Source organism: Monodelphis domestica, chromosome 2 (assembly GCF_027887165.1).
Source record: "Monodelphis domestica isolate mMonDom1 chromosome 2, mMonDom1.pri, whole genome shotgun sequence".
NCBI lineage: Eukaryota > Metazoa > Chordata > Mammalia > Didelphimorphia > Didelphidae > Monodelphis > Monodelphis domestica.
Genome location: NC_077228.1, coordinates 451,506,687 through 451,524,594, shown reverse-complemented (window position 1 = coordinate 451,524,594; position 17,908 = coordinate 451,506,687). Strand labels below are relative to the sequence as shown.

Here is a 17,908-nt window from a genome sequence, read left to right as displayed (position 1 = left end):
CCTTTGACATTTATCTATTGGAGAACTGTTGATTTAGTCTGAAGACATTTCTTTTTTTGAGGACAGTTCTTTATTCCCTTTTCTCTTTATTCTCTATGTTGAAGGAGCTCAATATGTCATATAATGAAATTTAGAGAATTATCTAGTCATTGTTTTCCCTTTCAGACTTCCACACAATACAAAACTAGCTTGACTTTCTTTTTCCATCCCCCTCACAAAGTGAATCACCCTAATTGTATAAGGGTTTAAGGGTCACAGAGTCATAATAATTCAAGTCAGCTGTTTTTATCAGATGTGCTGGGAACTGGAGACTGAGATCTTGGGGACTAGTGCAGTTTAGTCATCCAGGATCAAAGTTTCTCCTTGTACACATTCTCTTAAAACACTCATCTGTTTGTAATTGCCTTTGGGTATACCTAGATATAAAATTGTATTGCATGGTGGTTTTCAAACCCATTTACCTTTAGTGCTTATTCTGAAAATTCAAACAAAGATCAAAGGAAAGAAAATTCCTTGATTAATAATAGCTCAGATACGTATGCATATAAATATATATACACACATATATATATTACTATTTATAAAACTATCCCTTAAGGTAAGGCAATAGGCTACCTATCATATAACCATGTAATAATGTAACCTTTGGGGGATATTCTCAATTTCCAATTTGGGGGTGTTTTGTTTTGGGGGGATTACTTAAATTCAGCATTTTCCATTGTTTCATTTGGGTTAGAATAAATGCTCATTTTTAATATTCAAACCATACATCTAGTATGTGGTTTGGCCTATGGTGGTGCAATTGGTGTAATAGAAAACATGACATAAACATTCTACTGCTTCTCCACCCATATTTTCCCTCTTACTCCCTCCTCAATCCCCCTTGAGCCAATCAATCTTCCTCTTCTCTTTTGAAATAGAATAAATTTTGTCTAAATTGATCTTCCTGGGGAGGGAGAAGGAAAGAACAGGGAAATCTAGATTTGTTTCTCAATTTGGTCCCAAGTTCAATATGGGTTGGCCCCAAAGGGTTCGTGGGTGGGTTGGTCATCAATATTTATGTTCAAAATTATATGGGAGCATCTTTTCTTTGCTCTGTGCTTTGTGCTTTTTGGTACCATCAAGTTTAAGTAAGAACCAGATTGTTCAACATATAGCTCCTGGTGGAAGTACTGGTATCCACACAAAACATCTCCTTCTGGTCCCTTTTTTGCTCATTTGTTTTTGTTTTAATAGAGGTGGGAGGGAGGATTCTACACAAAGAATTTAGGAACACTTCAGAAGCTTGTAGCCTCCTCATCATCTTCTCTCAACCACACTCTTGACCTCATAGATGAATAGCAGCACAAAGGTTAAATGATTACATTTTCCTTGTGATTTGAGCCTTGTTAGGTTAATTTGCTCTTTTCTGCCAGCCCAAATGTCTCTTTCCCTCTTTACTGCTAAGTATCAACTTTCTGGCAATTTCTGAACAGCACTGAATTCAACCAATAACCAAACCACCAGATCCACAGAGCAGTATTGGTTCATGAGAGTTAAAATAATTTACTTCAGTAAACTAGAGCTAAAGGCTCATCTGTTAGATTGAGTGTGTATGTATGAAGAAATGATGATCTATGAGGCTGAAAAGAACAATATGGATAGGGAGAGGGTTATTAAGATATAGGCTACTGTTTTTTAACCAATGATCATGGTGAGGGGGCACCTGGAGAAAACAAAGTCACTATTTCCCTTTATTGAAACAAAACTAGAACATCATTTTTTCTTAAAAAAAAACCCAGAAGCTATTATTTTTTGTTCAATTCAAACAGGAGACTTAAATCCAGTGTCCTGAGCCACACTGAGTCCCAATACCACTGAGAAGTAAAGAGTGATGATTCAAATTTGAAAACATTTGGGCAAGGGAAGAATTGGCTTTCTATTAATTGGCTAATAGTACAACAGGGCCATGTTTTTGTTGGAATATGGTATATTCTATGTATATGAGTATAGCCACACGTCTCTGCTCAGTTCATAAAATTCAAAAAAGATAGTTGGCAAAATCTTGATTTTGTTTATTTATCTCAATAAAAGTCCATTGGAACTCTCAAAAAATGTTCCTTACATGTTCCCTATCTCCTTACCAATGAAGAAAGTATCTAATGGACATTTCCCCTCACAGTCTACTAGGAACAATTCCAATATCTATTCCCTAAATCTGTCAATAACAGTATTCTCCTCAGGGGCAGCTAGGTAGCACAGTGGGTAGAGAGAACGTCAAGCAAGTTAGTAAGACCTGGGTTCAAACCTGGCCTCAGATATTTCCTAGTTGTATGACCCTGACAAGCCACTTAATCCCAGTTGCCTAGACCTAACTCTTTTTGGCCTTAGAATTGGTACTTACTAATTCTAAGACAGAAGGTCAGGGTTTTTTTTAAACCACTATCCTTCTCAACAAGTCTTCTAACCTCAGTGTCATCTTTGATTCCTCACTCTCATTCATCCCAATATCAAAATCCTGTCTGTTAGTAAGTCAACAAGTACTTATTTATGAAATTTATGAAGTGTGTGTCAGATAATATGCTAAGTATTATTAAAAAACATGGTCTCTCAAAGATTCTCTTTTTTATTTAAAATTTAAAATTTGTTTAGTTTGTTTATTTTTGGAAGCTCAGGTTCTAAAGGGAGACATCATATAAATAATTATGCAAGTAAAAGACATGTACAGCATTAATGGAAGGGAACCTCCAATGAGAAGCACTAGAGAGAAAGGAAGAATGTTAAAAGGCTTCTGCAGAAGAACATATTTGAGCTGAGTTTTGAAAGAAGCCAGGGAAATTAGGAGTAAGGTATGGAAAGGGGGCATTTCAGGAGGGAGGGAATTCCAATGCAAAAGTACAGTTGGGAAAAGGATTGCCATATTTGGGGAGGAGCAAGTAAACCAATGTAGCTAAATTGTAGAGTGCATGGAAGAGATTAAAATATAAAAAAGGGTTTACAATTATTCCTTTTCTCACTTAATACATGAGGAGAAAGTTTAATGACTTGTGTGTAGCCTCCAAACCAGTAAGTAACAGAAGTAGAAGGTGCATGCAAATATTCTAGCTCTGAGCTTGGGACATTTTTTTCAGGATATTATTTATAACCATCAGCAATAATGAAGTACAAATTGAGATTAAAGTTCAAAGTCTTGATTACATCACTACCATGCTCAATCTACTTAATAGTAGAAAATAAGTAAATTCAAAACAACTTTAAAAATACATAAACATCATTTTCTAAATGATTAAAGGATAGAGGGCTGAAAGAGACCTGAGCAATCATAAAGTCAAGTCCTCTTGATTTCCTAAATGAGCCAATTGAGGGCTAGAGAAGTGAATTATTCAATCATATAACTAGTGACTCCTAAAGCAATGCTTCCCCCTCACCATACTTTGAGTCCTTGAATGGTTTTTGATAGTTAACCTTCCCTTGACTTTGTTGCCCTTTAAAATTATCTCCCACCATTTCTCCTTTCTTTCACTACTTAAAGTTTTAGAAAGTGCAGTTTCCACTTGGCAGGTGACACTCCCTCAGAACACACTCATAGAATCAGAAGATCCTAAAGCTAGAACTGGAAGGGCCCTTAGAGGTGGTTCAGAACTGCCAAGTAGCTTGTCTAAGGTCACACAGTAATAGGTAGCAAAGCTGGAAATTGACTCAATGTTTCTTTTATCACTTCTATTTAAATGTTCTTTTCTCATTCCTCAACACTTTTCAGGCTGGCTTCTGAACTCTGTGCTTTGCTGAAATTATTCTCTAAAACCTCCTTCTTGCACAATACAGTTGCTTTTCTTTTACTTTACTATAGCATTTGGCATCCCTTAATTTTTAATTCTCTCTCTTCTCATGACTTCTGCCATACTCTTCTAGATTTCTGAATGATACCTTCTTGGCCGGCTTTGTTGGTAAGGTAAGAATAAGAGAATAAGTTTCCTTTGATGAGTTCAAGCTACTACATACTAGGGTACCAAAAGTGCTGGTAAAAGTGATGGCAGATGATTCGCTGCTGGTGATCTTTGAAAGATAATGAAGATTAAGAGATGTGTCTAAGGCATTCGAGGAGGGCAGATTTTGCCTCCATTTTTACTAAAAGAAAGAATGCATGCTAATAGGCTAGTGAGCTTCAATTTGATTTCTGGCAAATTTTTTTTTTGATGTATTACTAAAGGCATGATTAGAGTATATATAGAAAAGTCATTCACAATGATCATAACTTCATGAAAAACACAGTCATGGCACATTCCTCTTAGTTCATTTTCCAATACCTACTACACCATAGGATCAGGAAATTACCAAAGACCAGTAGCATCAAACTCAAATAGGAACACTTCACTAAACCATATCTAAGAGTCCCTATAGGATGTATATCGATTTAGAAAACTATTTTCTAGTCTATTGTATCTTTGTTTAAAATATTTCCAAATTATATTTTAATCAGCTTTGTCCTGCTTTTGAGGGTGTTTCATCATCGTCCATTGACTATGTATTTGATACCTCTTCTGTAAATAATATTTGCTTAGATTTTGAATAAAGTCAGTCATGGTATGTTTGTGGGAAAAGTGAATAGAGGTGAGACAGATGACAGGACAAATATGTGAATCTAGTAAATGGTTGAATGTTCAGAACCACAGAGTAGTTATTAAAGGGTCCATATAAATTGGGGTGATCCCCTAGGCAACTTGTAGTTCTGAACTTAGTATTGTGACATTTAACATTTAATCTTTGACTTGGAAAAAGGGTTAAATGCTATCATTATATTTGTGTAGATGGTATAAATTTAGGGAGAATAATTCACTGGATAGTCAATATTCAGAAAAATCTAGTGGTAAAAAATTGGACCAAAAATGAAGTATATTAAAGAATATTCATGAAGCCTCACACTTAGACTAAAAAAAAATCAACTTCGTAAATATAAAAAAAGGGAGGCATGACTGGGCAGTATTTTGTTTTTTTAAATCCATGAAATTTTAGTAGACTTTGAAGTTAATATGAATTAGTGATGTGGTCAAGAAAGCTGACGTGATCTTAGAGATGAATTCCAGGCTGTCAACCACACTGGCTCCCTTATTACCTCTAAGACAAAATAAAACCTTCTTTATTTAGTTTTTTGAAGTTGTTTAAAACTTTGCCCTAACCTATAATATTTGTCCTCGTCCACATTTTGCAATCCAGCATAACTGGCTTTCTCTCTGTGCCTCATATACAATCCTCCATTGCAATGGCTATATACTACATGGTTGGAATTCCTTCTCTAATCATCTCTGCTTTGTGGAATCCCTTTCTTTCTTGTATTAAAAGACAACTTTCTACGTGAAAACTTCCCTAATCTCCCAACTGCTAGAGCCCTCTTTTCCCAAATTACCCTGCATTGATTCACTTGGTATGTGTTGTATTTATTCTGTATATACTTACAAATGCTTGTCTCCCTTGTTAGAGTATAATTCCTTAAGAGTTGAGATTATTTTCTTCTTTGTATTTGTATTTCCAATGATCAGCACCGTATCTGGTATGTTGTAGAAGCTTGATTAATTGATTAATTGAGAGAAACATAGTATTCAGGGTCAAGGATATGCTGGTCAGACCATATCTGGGGCACTGAGTTAAGTTTAGGATGCTATGTTATAGGGACAATATTTATAAGCTGCTAAATGTGTCCAGATGCAGGCAAATTGAATTGAGTTTAAATTATACAAGTATATCAAGTAAAGGAACTAGGAGTGTCCCTTCCTAAGGAAGAGAAGTTAACTGTCTCCTGCAAGTTTTTGAGGAGTTGGCACATCAGAGAAGGATTAGGTTTGTTTTGATTGGCAACAGAAGAAACAATTAGGAGGAATAGATGGAAGTTGGCAAGTAGCAAACGTAGGCTAAATATAAAGAAAAAATTCTTAATAATTAGAGATATTGAAAATGTTGATTGGATGGCTAGGACGTAGTATGTTTATCCTCACTGGAGGTTTTCAAGCAAAGACTAGATGACTTTTCAAATAGGTTGCAATAGGTTTTTTTTTTCTAACATGAGTTACACTAGGTAGAAATAATAGTATACCTCGACTCTGAAATTCTATGAGTTTGTGATTCCTTTTCCTCCTCTTGAACTGTGCACACATATGTATTATGTTGAGTTTGTATGTATATGTACATGTATATGTCATTGACCTGTTGAAAGTCCTCTATTCTTGTTATTCTTTTCTCTCTCTCTCTCTCTCTCTCTCTCTCTCTCTCTCTCTCTCTATATATATATATATATATATATATATATATATATATATATATATATATATATATATATCAGGATGACCTGAATTCAAATTCAGCCTCAGATCCTTATTAGCTGTGTGACCTGGTTAAGAGACTTAACTTTTATCAGTCTCAGTTTTTTCATTTCTCAAAATGGGAATAATAATGAGATTCTCAAAATGGGAAAAATAATAATTTTCAAGGTACTTTTCAAACCTTAAAGCACTATAGAAACACTAGCTATTACTATTGCTATGAAGTCTTTCCTCCATTAAATCTTCTCTGCTTAATATGATCACACAATCCACATATTTTTCTAGAACACCTTATCTGAATGACTGTATTGCCTTTATCTCATTGTATACTGTAGCCTCCTTTTTTGTATACATGTTGTATCCTTCCTCTTAGATTATAATGTCTTTGAGAGCAGGGACTGTCATTTTTCATTTCTGTATGATCCATTAGGAATTCTGAACACAGCAGATGCCTAATAAATATTGCTTTGAATTATATCCTTTCTCCCAACCCCAAACAGTTTCCAGTTACCATGGCACTCAGGATGGAAAAGAGTCTTAAATTCTGAGTCCTACTAATATGATCTTTGTAAAATCACTTAAACTGTATGATCTTTATTTGTCAGAATAGGGAATTGCCCTAGATCATGGTGGCAAACCTATGGTACATATGCCAGAAAGAGTACTTGGAGCTTTCTCTGTGGGCATGTACACCATTGCCCCATAACAGAGTTCAACAGAATTCATTACTAGAAAGCAAAAGGAACACAGGGCTAGGCTACTCCCCTGCCCCTCTCCATGGGCACCTGAGGACATTTTTCACATTATCTGTCCCTCAAAAAGGTTCACTATCATTGCTTTAGATGATTATAGAAATCTCTTCTGGCCTTAAATCCCATGAGACCTCAAAACCTAAGCACATAAAGGCAAGATGACACAAGAAAAGTAGATCAATAATTACTGGTAGTCATTCATACAACCCCAATCTTCTGAACTCCAATCTAGGTGCCTTCTACAAAGTCATACAGTCTACCATAGCTTCCCATCCAACTGCAGTTGAATATTTTGTGAAAAGATACTTCTTTTGTTATATTTCTTTCCACTAAAAACACAGAAATATTGAACCAACACAAAAGACCATTTCTGTTCTTCAATTTGACACACATTTATTAAATGCCTATTATAATTAAGACATCATGCAAGGCACTGGTAACGAAAAGACAAGAATAAAACAGTATTTCAAGAAATTTACAATCTTTTGGGATGGGATATAACATATAGGCATCTAAGTACATAAAAGTTACTTTTGAAGAGGACATGAGAATTAACCCATTAAGACTTCAGAAAGAAGGATGTGCCAACTATGGTTATTGAAGGAAAGTGAGGGTTCTAAAAGTTGGAGAGGAAGCCAGCTAAAGCATTCTAGGATGGAAGAACAATTTTGTGAATAGAGTCAGGAGGAAGAAGTTAAGAGTTAGGGGAATTTTTACTGATCTAGTTGGTACAGAGAACCTATAAAGATGAATGATGTGCAGTAAGGCAGGTGGAAATCAGATTGTTGAAGCACTAAACACTCAAATCTGAGAAGTTAATTTCCTTAGATTTTTTAACAAGGAAATGAGATCAGTGGACCTATACACCTTATGAAAATTAGTTTAGCCACTGTGCCAAGATGGACTGAAGAAGAGAGAAACTTAAGGTAGAGACCAATTAGAAAGCCATTATACTATTTTTAGGAGAGAAATGATTGAAGCTTAAATTGTGTTGATACTGGTTGTTCAATCATGTCCAACTCTTCATGACCCTATTTTCTGGGCAAAGATACTGGAGTAGTTTGCAATTTTCTCATCCAGTTCACTTTTACAGATGAATTTTTCTTGGCAAAGATACTAGAGTATTTTGTCATTTTCTTATCCAGTTGACTTTTACAGATGAAGAAACTGAGGCAAACAGAGGTTAACTGACATGCTCAGGGTCACACAGCTACTATCTGAGGCTGGATTTGAACTTAGGTCTTCCTGATTATAAGTCCTGTACTCTATCCACTGTGCCACTAAGCTGCCAAGTCCTAAAATAAGAATGGGGTAATAGAGTAGATTGATGGGTAAACGTAGAGTCAGGAAGGCTAAGATTTAGATTCTATTTCTGACACTTCCTGGCTACACAACTCTAGACTGATCACTTAGTGTCTCTATTAGTTATATTTATTATTAGTAGTATTGATGATGATAAACAGGGAGAAGACCAAAGATTGTAGGAATGTAGATGCAGCTTAACAAAAGTTGATTTGGCTTGGATATGAGTGGTGAGACAAAAGTCAAAGATGGCTCTGTGGAGGTGAGAATTAGAACATGGACAATGATGGACTAAGATGGCTTATATAATAAAAAGAATGTTGCTTTAAAAGATTTCTTCAGAATTAAGGTTTCAGGAGCTCTAAAATTTATCATGCTATTATTTTCTCATTATTTTTCTACTTTCCCAATATGTTATTTTACCCTTTGCTTAAGGAAAATTATATTACCATAAATATAAGTACCTTTAGGAAAGCTAATGGTTAAAAAAATCCAAAGATGTATTCTTCATTGGGAGAATGATAACGCCCTCACTAAAAAATGAAGAAGTTCAAGAAGAGATAGGTTTAAGGGGAAAAATAATGACTTCAATTTTGAAAATGTTGGATTTGATATTAATGGGATTATGTTCAAATGAATATGTCCAGTAGGAATGGATAATGAGGTGCTTGGTTTCTGAAGAGAGATTTAAAAAAACAGAACAAGCAAAACCACACTTATTTGGCTATTTCCATATAGACAATGACTGAAGTGGTGGGAGTTGAAAGCAACAAGACCAAGAAAAGTTATTTAAGGAGAGTGGGTCAAGGGTAGAATATCAGGGGTTATATATACTTGGGAGTGGGAAGTATATGAAACAAGCAAAGGAAACTAAGAAAAAAGTATTCAGATAGGTAGGATAAGGGACCATTATTATAAAAGCTAAGAAGGAAAGTTAGGAGAAAAGGATGGTCAACTATGTCAAAAGGTGCAGAAATCAAGGACAGAAGAAAACTGAGAAAGTGGTTAAAAATTGTTATTCAGAAAGAGTAGTTTCAATGGAGTTTTGATGGTGTAAGCCAGATTAGAAATGGTTGAGAATTAAGCAGTATGAGTTCATATAGAAGATAGAAAGAAATATCTTTGCAAATATTTATCTCATTTTATCATAACATCAACCATGGGAGGCAGGTGCTATGATTATCTCTATTTTTATAGATAAGGAAACTGAGGCATTCAGAGATTAAATGACTAGGGTCTAGGTCACAAATCTATTAAGGTTGGGTTTTTTTTTTTAATCTTTCCTTCTGTTTTAGAATTGATTCTAAGGCAGAAGAGTGGTAAGGACTAGATAATTGGGATTAAATGACTTGCCTAGGCTACACAGTTAGGAAGTATCTGAAGCTGGAATTGAACTTTGGTTCTCCTGTCTCACCTGGCACTCTATCCATTGAGACACCAGCTTCCACTAAGTAAATGTTTATAGTCAAACTTGAACCCTCTTCCTGATTCCAATCTAGTACTTTTTCCATTATGCCACATACCTTCTCAGAAGACATCCCAAAATACATTTTAAATTTTGCCTTTTAAAATTTTTTGGAGAAAATTCTAACTAGAATCACTTAGCAAGATAAACTTCTAAACTTGTTGAAAGTGGTCATAGATTTTTGAACCAGAGGGATTTTACAAGCTCCCTTAGCCCCTTAAAATGGGTGAGACTACTGAACCCTAGAGCATTGAACACATTTTTTGAGGTTCTATAAGTAAGAAAAACATAGGCAGGATTAAAATCTAGGTTCTCTGACTCCAGATCTAGTGCTTTTTACTGCATTATATTTCAAGTGCTAGATTACTAAATACATTATGCAACACAATAGATATACGTCAAGAAACTTCCAAAGTCAGGAGAAAAGAAAGCAGAAGACATTTTGGCAATTAGTCAGAGATGTCCTGATAGTCAATGACATACTCAAACAATTTGTTTACATGCTGGCCATGTTAGCTTCCATCTCTACCAACGTTCTTCAGTCCCAATACTGGAGCACTATCTTTTCAGTCTTGACACAGCACAGAAGCTTTGCTCAGATAATTTCTACAGAGTTTTATGATGATGAAACTCTCTATACTTAGCTTATACACAGACTTAGACTGGCCCTTACATAATAGAAACACAATCTAGGAAGTGCCCGAGTTTCCAGTTGTTTGGCATAACCTTTGAGGTCCCAGGATCGTCTCCAAACCATAACGAGGTATTAGGGGAGAGCATCAGTGACAGCCTATATTGAATATATTTTTAAGGACAAACTATGTGAGAAGACTTTCAAAGTCTTGATGTCAAGAGGTGATATTTCATTGCTAGACTCCATAGATGTATGCCTATATATTATTTGGAACCAGTGCAACAATGTTTTAATGTATTTAATTTTATCTAATTAATTTAATTTAATTAGTTTTCTATTCTTATTTTACAGGAGAAATATCAGATGACCAGCTGATGCACTGTGGTGCAAAGGATTGTTTAAAAACCAGCACATCTTCAAGTAACAGTACACGTCCAACACATGACTTAATCTACACTCTGCTGGGTATCTATACTGGTATGTTCCTAGAGTGAATTCCAATTAGCTATCAATAGTAAGGAAACTATGGGCAATCAAAATTCTCTTCTTTTTTCTTGTGTTTACCCAAAAAAAGTCACCTTGCACAATTTATCTTCTAGAAAAGATCTGATAAATTTGTGAGGGGTTGTTTTTTTTGGGGGGGCAGGTCTTTTTCATGTGAACTTAGATATATCAGAGCTATTCCTATCCCAGTAGATTGGCAAAATCAAGCCTAATGATTTGTTAGATAATGAGTTTAAAAGGTTCAATGAACCAAAGCTGTCACATTTGGTGGTGGTATTCCTGTAGCCCCAAAAGAAGCTCATATTTATAGCCAGTTTTTCATGGAATTTTACTCCTGAAGCATCTGGTGGTTATACCTATCCCCACCCCACCCCCACCCCCATATTCTAAGGCAGTTTTTTTTTCCAGAACAGAATCTTGGGCTTTTTTTCATGGAAGGTAATTTATCTTCTGTATCTTCAGAGAATTGCTCTGTAGATCTATGCTTACCTACTTTGTATCTACAGTACCCAGAGAATTATTCTAAGCAATTTAAATGATGAGGGATTGGGAATGGCTGATGAGAGCCCCCAGGCAGTGTTTTGAGGTCCCACTGAGGTCTGAGATTAGAAGGTAAAACCAGAGATCATAAATTACCTTCACAATAAGTAACCAGTGGCCATGTTGCATTTCTATGGTGGCATAATTCAAACACAGAGCAGTGACAATAATTCACCACTTATCCTAAGATCTTATTCTAAGCCCAATAAGTTCTGGAATCTGTAGATATACAGTCTAGGACAAACAATGTGAACAAAATACCAAGGTCACATTTACCTGAAGCCTTTGCCTCAAGGTGACAACCTTTATTCCATCCTTTTGCCTCCTAAACCATATAAAAGAGACATTTATGGAAGAGATTGCATATCAGGGCTTCTCAAATGAATTCTGTCAAAAGTTTTGTTTTTGGGGTTTTTTTTTTGCATATCTAAAAGACAAATGTAGTTCAAGAATAAAAACAAGGGTCAGGGTAGGATTTCAGAACTGAGTTTCAATCTTATGTATTCCACCACATATTTAGGGTAAAATAGGAAAATGTCAAATTCTCTAGACCTCAGTTTTTTCATCTGGTATGTAAAATTGGACTCAACCTCAATAATACTTTCCAGCTTTAGAATTATGATCCATGATCTCTAAAGACTTTCCCTGAAACCTTCTTTTAAGTGTTTTCGTATTTTCCTCCTTTGTTGAAATACGGTGAGTTAATTAAATCTTCCTAATTATTGACAGCTAACTATCTCATTTTTTCCCTTTCTTCCCTGTACATAAATGAATCACTGTGATTTTGCATTTGCTTGTAAAGCACATTCTCAGGTCTCAATTTTTTACACGTTCTCTGATAGCTTCTGGTCTGCTTTATATATGACAGGAAATCTTTGGTGATTCTAGGCCACCAATTGACTTAGATTAGAAGAATCTAGAGACCTATTGACTTTCGAAATCTAAAAGGGCAAACTACAAATAATACATGCAAAATATTAAAAAAACTATTAGTGTCTTAATTTGAACTATCAATGTTCCTGAAAACACATATGTTTCTGATAAATATAGTCTTACTTAAGGAAAAAAAATAGCACAATATATTAGGGAATAGAAAAATGAAAAAAAATGAGTATGCTCTCATGATAAAAAAAATAATTCAGGCTCCTGAGACCTTACGTTCTTACTAGAGTATCTTTTAAGGAATCATTCTTTTTTTAAAAGCATATGACATATTTTTCCCTGTTTGGTAATATTATAATTCTTACCTCTCCTGAGATGCTCTTGGAACTAAAATTATCTAGAAAACAGGTCTAGGACTCCACATATTTATGTGCAACATCCATGGCAGTTTTATCTATTTCTCACTTCACTCTCCTATTCAGATGTATTTCAATATCTTATACAGTAATTTTGAAACTAAAGATACTAATAACATGATGGAACCATGGAAAGAGAATTACATGTAATAGGGAGAGATTTCTCAGTAGTCTTTATGTAAAGGGAATTCAGATAATATAGTTGACTTAGAAATGTAGTACAATAACTTGAAATCAATGAGAGAGAACAATGTGAATGACATGGGCATATGGACTAAAAGAAACATTTTTTATACCATAGCTAGTAAAAGAGAATATTTTTGCATTATAAAGATGAGATCAGTGAAATGACAGTGAACATAATTTCTTGAGACTTCCAAATAGTCCTTAATAAGATTCCATTTTAATTTGTTAGCCCCTTCAAATTAACATGATATTTGGAGGGACATGGAGTTAGGGAAAGTTAGTAAATATATATTTGGTAAGGGAAAACTCACTGGCTCAGCCACAAGAAATAAATATTAGGAATGAATAAGAACTGCTCTAAATGAAGCAGTACTTAAAAATGTGGATCCCCAGAGGTCAGAGCTGAAACTGGTTGTATTATGCCCTTTATTATGAATGTTCTAGAAGAAGCCTATTTAATAATGAAATCTAGTTTTCAGTTGTATGAAAACTTTTATACTCTGGCTTTTCCAAGTAATGAAATATAAAACCTATTGGGACAAATTGGAAGAAAGTTATATTTTCAATTTAAGAATGGAAAAGAAAAAATAAATACATTCGATTATGAGTTAGTACAAGAATTTCTTACACTCTAGAAGGATTCCTAAAATGTTAAAAGTTGGAAAAGCCATTAGAAATTATGTAGTCCACGTCTTCCCTGAAGCATATACTTCCTCTACAACCTCCCCAGTGATTATACTGAACATCCAGCCTTCACTTGAAGACCACTGGTAATGGGGAACTCACTGGAAATTCACTTGTAAAGTACTGTTCAGGTTAGTATGCACTATGTTTCTGTGCACTATTACCTAAGTCACCTATCTTCAGGTTGCTTAGATTGCTATTGGACTTGAGAGCTAGTCATTGTTCCAAAAGGCATGGTTATGGGATGGCTACATGGATATTCCAAAAAGCATCAATATTATGTGACAGCCAAAACATTTAATAAAAAGCCATATCTGGATCACATTTGACATCTTAGATTCCTTTTGTCTTCATAGGAAGTGGTATTTTGGCAGTATTATTGGTAGCTATATTTCTTGAGCAGATTCCAAAAGATCTACTGGAAAATTCAGAAGAAAAGAAAAATGCATCTTTTGCGTCCAATTTCCTGGCAACTTTTCGGCATCTTAAAGATAAGCGTCAGTGTCTCCTCATTCCTCTGACAATGTATAGTGGATTTGAGCAAGGATTCCTTTCTGGTGACTATACAAAGGTATGGGAAAAATTAAAAATTATATATTATTATGTATAACTAATGGTGATGTTGTGAGCCCTATTTCTACCAATGAATAATGGATTCTGTTGAGAGACAGGGCAGACATGGGGGCAACTGTGGATCTTCAAGTGTTTTCCTCTAATAACTAATATCAAATGAGGAATCAAAACAGGATACAGAGATTTGCCAAAGGGATTTAAAATGGTCATGAAAAGTATTCAATGCATTGTCAAAATGGAAAAGAGATTATTTAGATGACTGAGTCTTCCACGTGGATGGTTTTGTCCTGAATCAAGAGGTGAGACATTGCTGAACCTCCTAAATAATTGCTCTTAAGATTTTGACTTGAATAGGCACATAAGAAAAAATAATGGATGAAGAATGCCCATTGAAAGGCTATGGTAAACAGTTGGATAAAGACCATAGAGTTGGTCCATCAGTACCATATAAAGTGGACAGACACTGTGCTTGAATAATGAGTTGCCTCCAAAATTGAATAGGAGGTAAGAAGTCTGGGTTTCTTTGAGGAAATTGAGCAATGTTTTCTATGATCCTGAGCCAATCCCCGAGATAATATCCAATCACCACCCCCCCCAAAAGTCTTAATGTTTGCAAAGCACTTTACAAATATTGCCTCATTTTAATTTCACAGTACCCTGTGAGGTAAGTGCTTCTTATTATCCCTAATTTTAAAGTTTAGGAAACTGAAGCAGACAGAGTTTAAGTGACTTAGTGACCCAGGGTCACAGAGTTAGTAAGGTTCTGAGACTGTGTTAGAGCCCAGGTCTTCCTCACTTCTACTTAGCTGCCAGTATTCTTCTGTTGATGTAATATGACTATGAGTCATGGAATACCATTATCTGAAGAATTAAGATTAAGGATCAACCAAAGGACAATAGAAATATGGGTATGACTATAATATGCCACATTAACAACAAAGAATACACAGATATGAGTGATAGGAAAATAACTATGGGCTGGCTATTTATTGAAAATGAGGCATGAGGAATCCATAGGTTCTTTTGTAATATCAAGAGACTAGAAGAAGCATACTTCCTTGTCTCCCATCTTCTCACCAGGCTCATTGGCTGGCTATTTGGCTGACTACCATTTGTGCAGTTCTGGAAAAACATAGACAAGAGTTGTATGAGATAAGATAGAACAGATTTATATGGAGTACAAAAATCATACAATCTACAGATCCATGAAAGTATTTGGGTCATCTTGAATGAAGAAGCTTTAGACTTATTTTATATAGGAGACCAAAATGAAGACCAATGAGATATTTAGGCTTGATGTAAGGGAAACCTTCTTAATAGAGTTATTCAAAAATAGAATAAGCTGACTTGGGAGGTGGTAGGTCCCTTCTGGAAAGAAGTTTTTAAGGAAAGTATATATCATTACTTTTGGATGAACATTGCCAAAGGAATTCTTACCCAAATAAAAGCTAGACTAAATGGCTTCTGAGATCCCTTCTAGCTCATAAAGTATATGAATCTAAGAGAATTAGGTTTATCAACTAAGGAATTGGCACTGTCCAACAAGCACTCTTTTTAGGACAACAGAGGAATCATTTTCCACTTTTGGATCCCTAGCATCTAATATGGTGTGTTAAAAATAGTATACTTTATAATTGTTCAATTAGATTGAAGGGATTTCTACTTTTTGACTGAAAGAGACTAGTGTATATGTCACCTATATTTAGAAAAAAAGGTGTTAGATACATTAAAATATTATTAGTTGGCTATTCTCTATCAACTCATTTTATACTCTGATTACTTCTGTTTTGGTTGCCCTCAACTAATGGTCCTGCCACTATTTTACATTATTTTGGTAAGGTGGAAATTTTAATGTTTAAAGAATATAAAAACTTTTCATTAGTCTAGTCAGTGAAAACATTTATTAAGTGCTTATTATGGGCAAGACACTGTATGATGCTATTGGGATGCAAAGAAAATAAAAAAGATCCCTTGTCCTCTGTTAAATTATATATTACATTGGTTATTGTACATGCAGTACTAGAATCAATGTGAATCAGTCTAGTTACAAATTCAGAGCTTTGCCTCTTGACAAGACTAGTTTGACTCTCCAGCATTGCCTTTCCTTTTGTAACTGCTTTTGCACCTCTATTTACCTTTCTGCTTCTGATGATGATCACAGCGCAATCATTTGGGACTGATAAAAATGTTATCATGGCTTGAGTAAATAGTACTGGAGGTGTCTCCTATATCTTCCATTGACTGTATTAGCCTCCTCAAACCTTCAGCAACATAAAATCTCAGAGATTTCTGTGATTCTGTAACCACTGATCTGAGCCTGTATAACTACAGATATTCCTTCCCTATCTTAACTTTCCCCATTTAGTAACACAGGTTGACATTAGAAATTAAATAGGAATTTGGGAGAGAGTTTTGCAGAAGCCACAGATGACATGGAAAATTTTTAGAAATTCAGAATGCATAAAATATATGTATAGTATTATATAATATCACATATTTTATCTCTTAATACCATATGCACAGTTTCTTTTTTAGAGTTAAAATAAGTAAAAAAATTAAAGTTTTTGAAAAGAACGTAAAAGTCAACAGATGACACACAAAGACTAGAAAAGTTAACACTGAGCTACATATAGCCTATGACCTAATAGTTAACCTAAATTTTAAAGTATGATACTATAAAAATCTCATAAAAAGAAAACATTTAGACTTCTTATTTGGTTTTCAGGGAGAGCCAAAATATTTTATGTTTATTTTCCAAATCTCTGGAGTACCAGGCTCCTAACCCCAACCAGGTGGAAGGGATTCCTAAATTTCCACCATAAAAGAGTGACTCACTCAAATAAGTTAGAGAAATGTGAATTAAATTCAACCTAAATACAATATAAATTAGACACCTAATCAAAAAGAGAGATCTAAACTGAATTTCTGAAAACAATAGCCAGAAGGCCAAATCTGACCTGCTTCCTTGTTTGTATATATTAATAATGGTTTTAACATTTAAAAACTTTAAATGTTAAAACCATTCTTCACTTGCTTGCTATACAAAAACAGACAGCTCTCCTAATCTAGACCAATCAGTGTAACAAGATTTCAGAAAAGAAATATCATTTTAATCTGGGGAGATATGGAATGTACTTCATGAAGGAAGAAGCAATTGATCTGAATTGGAGAAAGATTTTAACAAATGGAGGAATGTGAAGGTCACTTGACCCTTTGGAGATACAGCATAAAGTTTAGCGGAATTTGATTTTGTTGCCTCTTTTTCTGAATCTTGCCAGTAACCACCAAAACCTAAGTCAATCAATATATACAAATGCAATGAAATTGTCACATAATATCTCAAAGCCACAGATATAGGGCATCTAATTATTTTAGAAGACAGACATCCTAAACAAAACTAATGGCATAAGTACAAGGACAATTTCAGATGAGAGGATCATCCTTGGGTTTTTGTCTCACAACCAATTTTAGCAGAAGAGTTACCAGATGTCACAGCAACAGCACATACACAAAAAACCTTGTAGCATAGGGTCAAAGATGCATTTGCTCAACCCTGTTTCCTTTCCTGAGGGATCCCTCAATTTATGGAGAGACAGGAACAACAGTCAATACCTAACCTACTGTGCAGACTAACAAGCACATTTATTCCAGATGTCAAGTTTAAAAGCTTGCTTATT

The 17,908-nt window shown here is 34.8% G+C and overlaps 1 protein-coding gene across 1 annotated transcript in view; it reads left to right on the top strand.

Moving 5' to 3' along the window:
- The window catches only part of UNC93A (unc-93 homolog A), a 55,195-nt gene that overhangs the window by 26,024 nt on the left and 11,263 nt on the right, over positions 1-17,908 (top strand). Inside the window, exons 5-6 of the mRNA XM_001381562.4 lie at positions 10,798-10,923; positions 14,015-14,229. Of these exons, the coding sequence (XP_001381599.2) occupies positions 10,798-10,923; positions 14,015-14,229 (341 nt within the window). The remainder of the gene's footprint in view (positions 1-10,797; positions 10,924-14,014; positions 14,230-17,908) is intronic.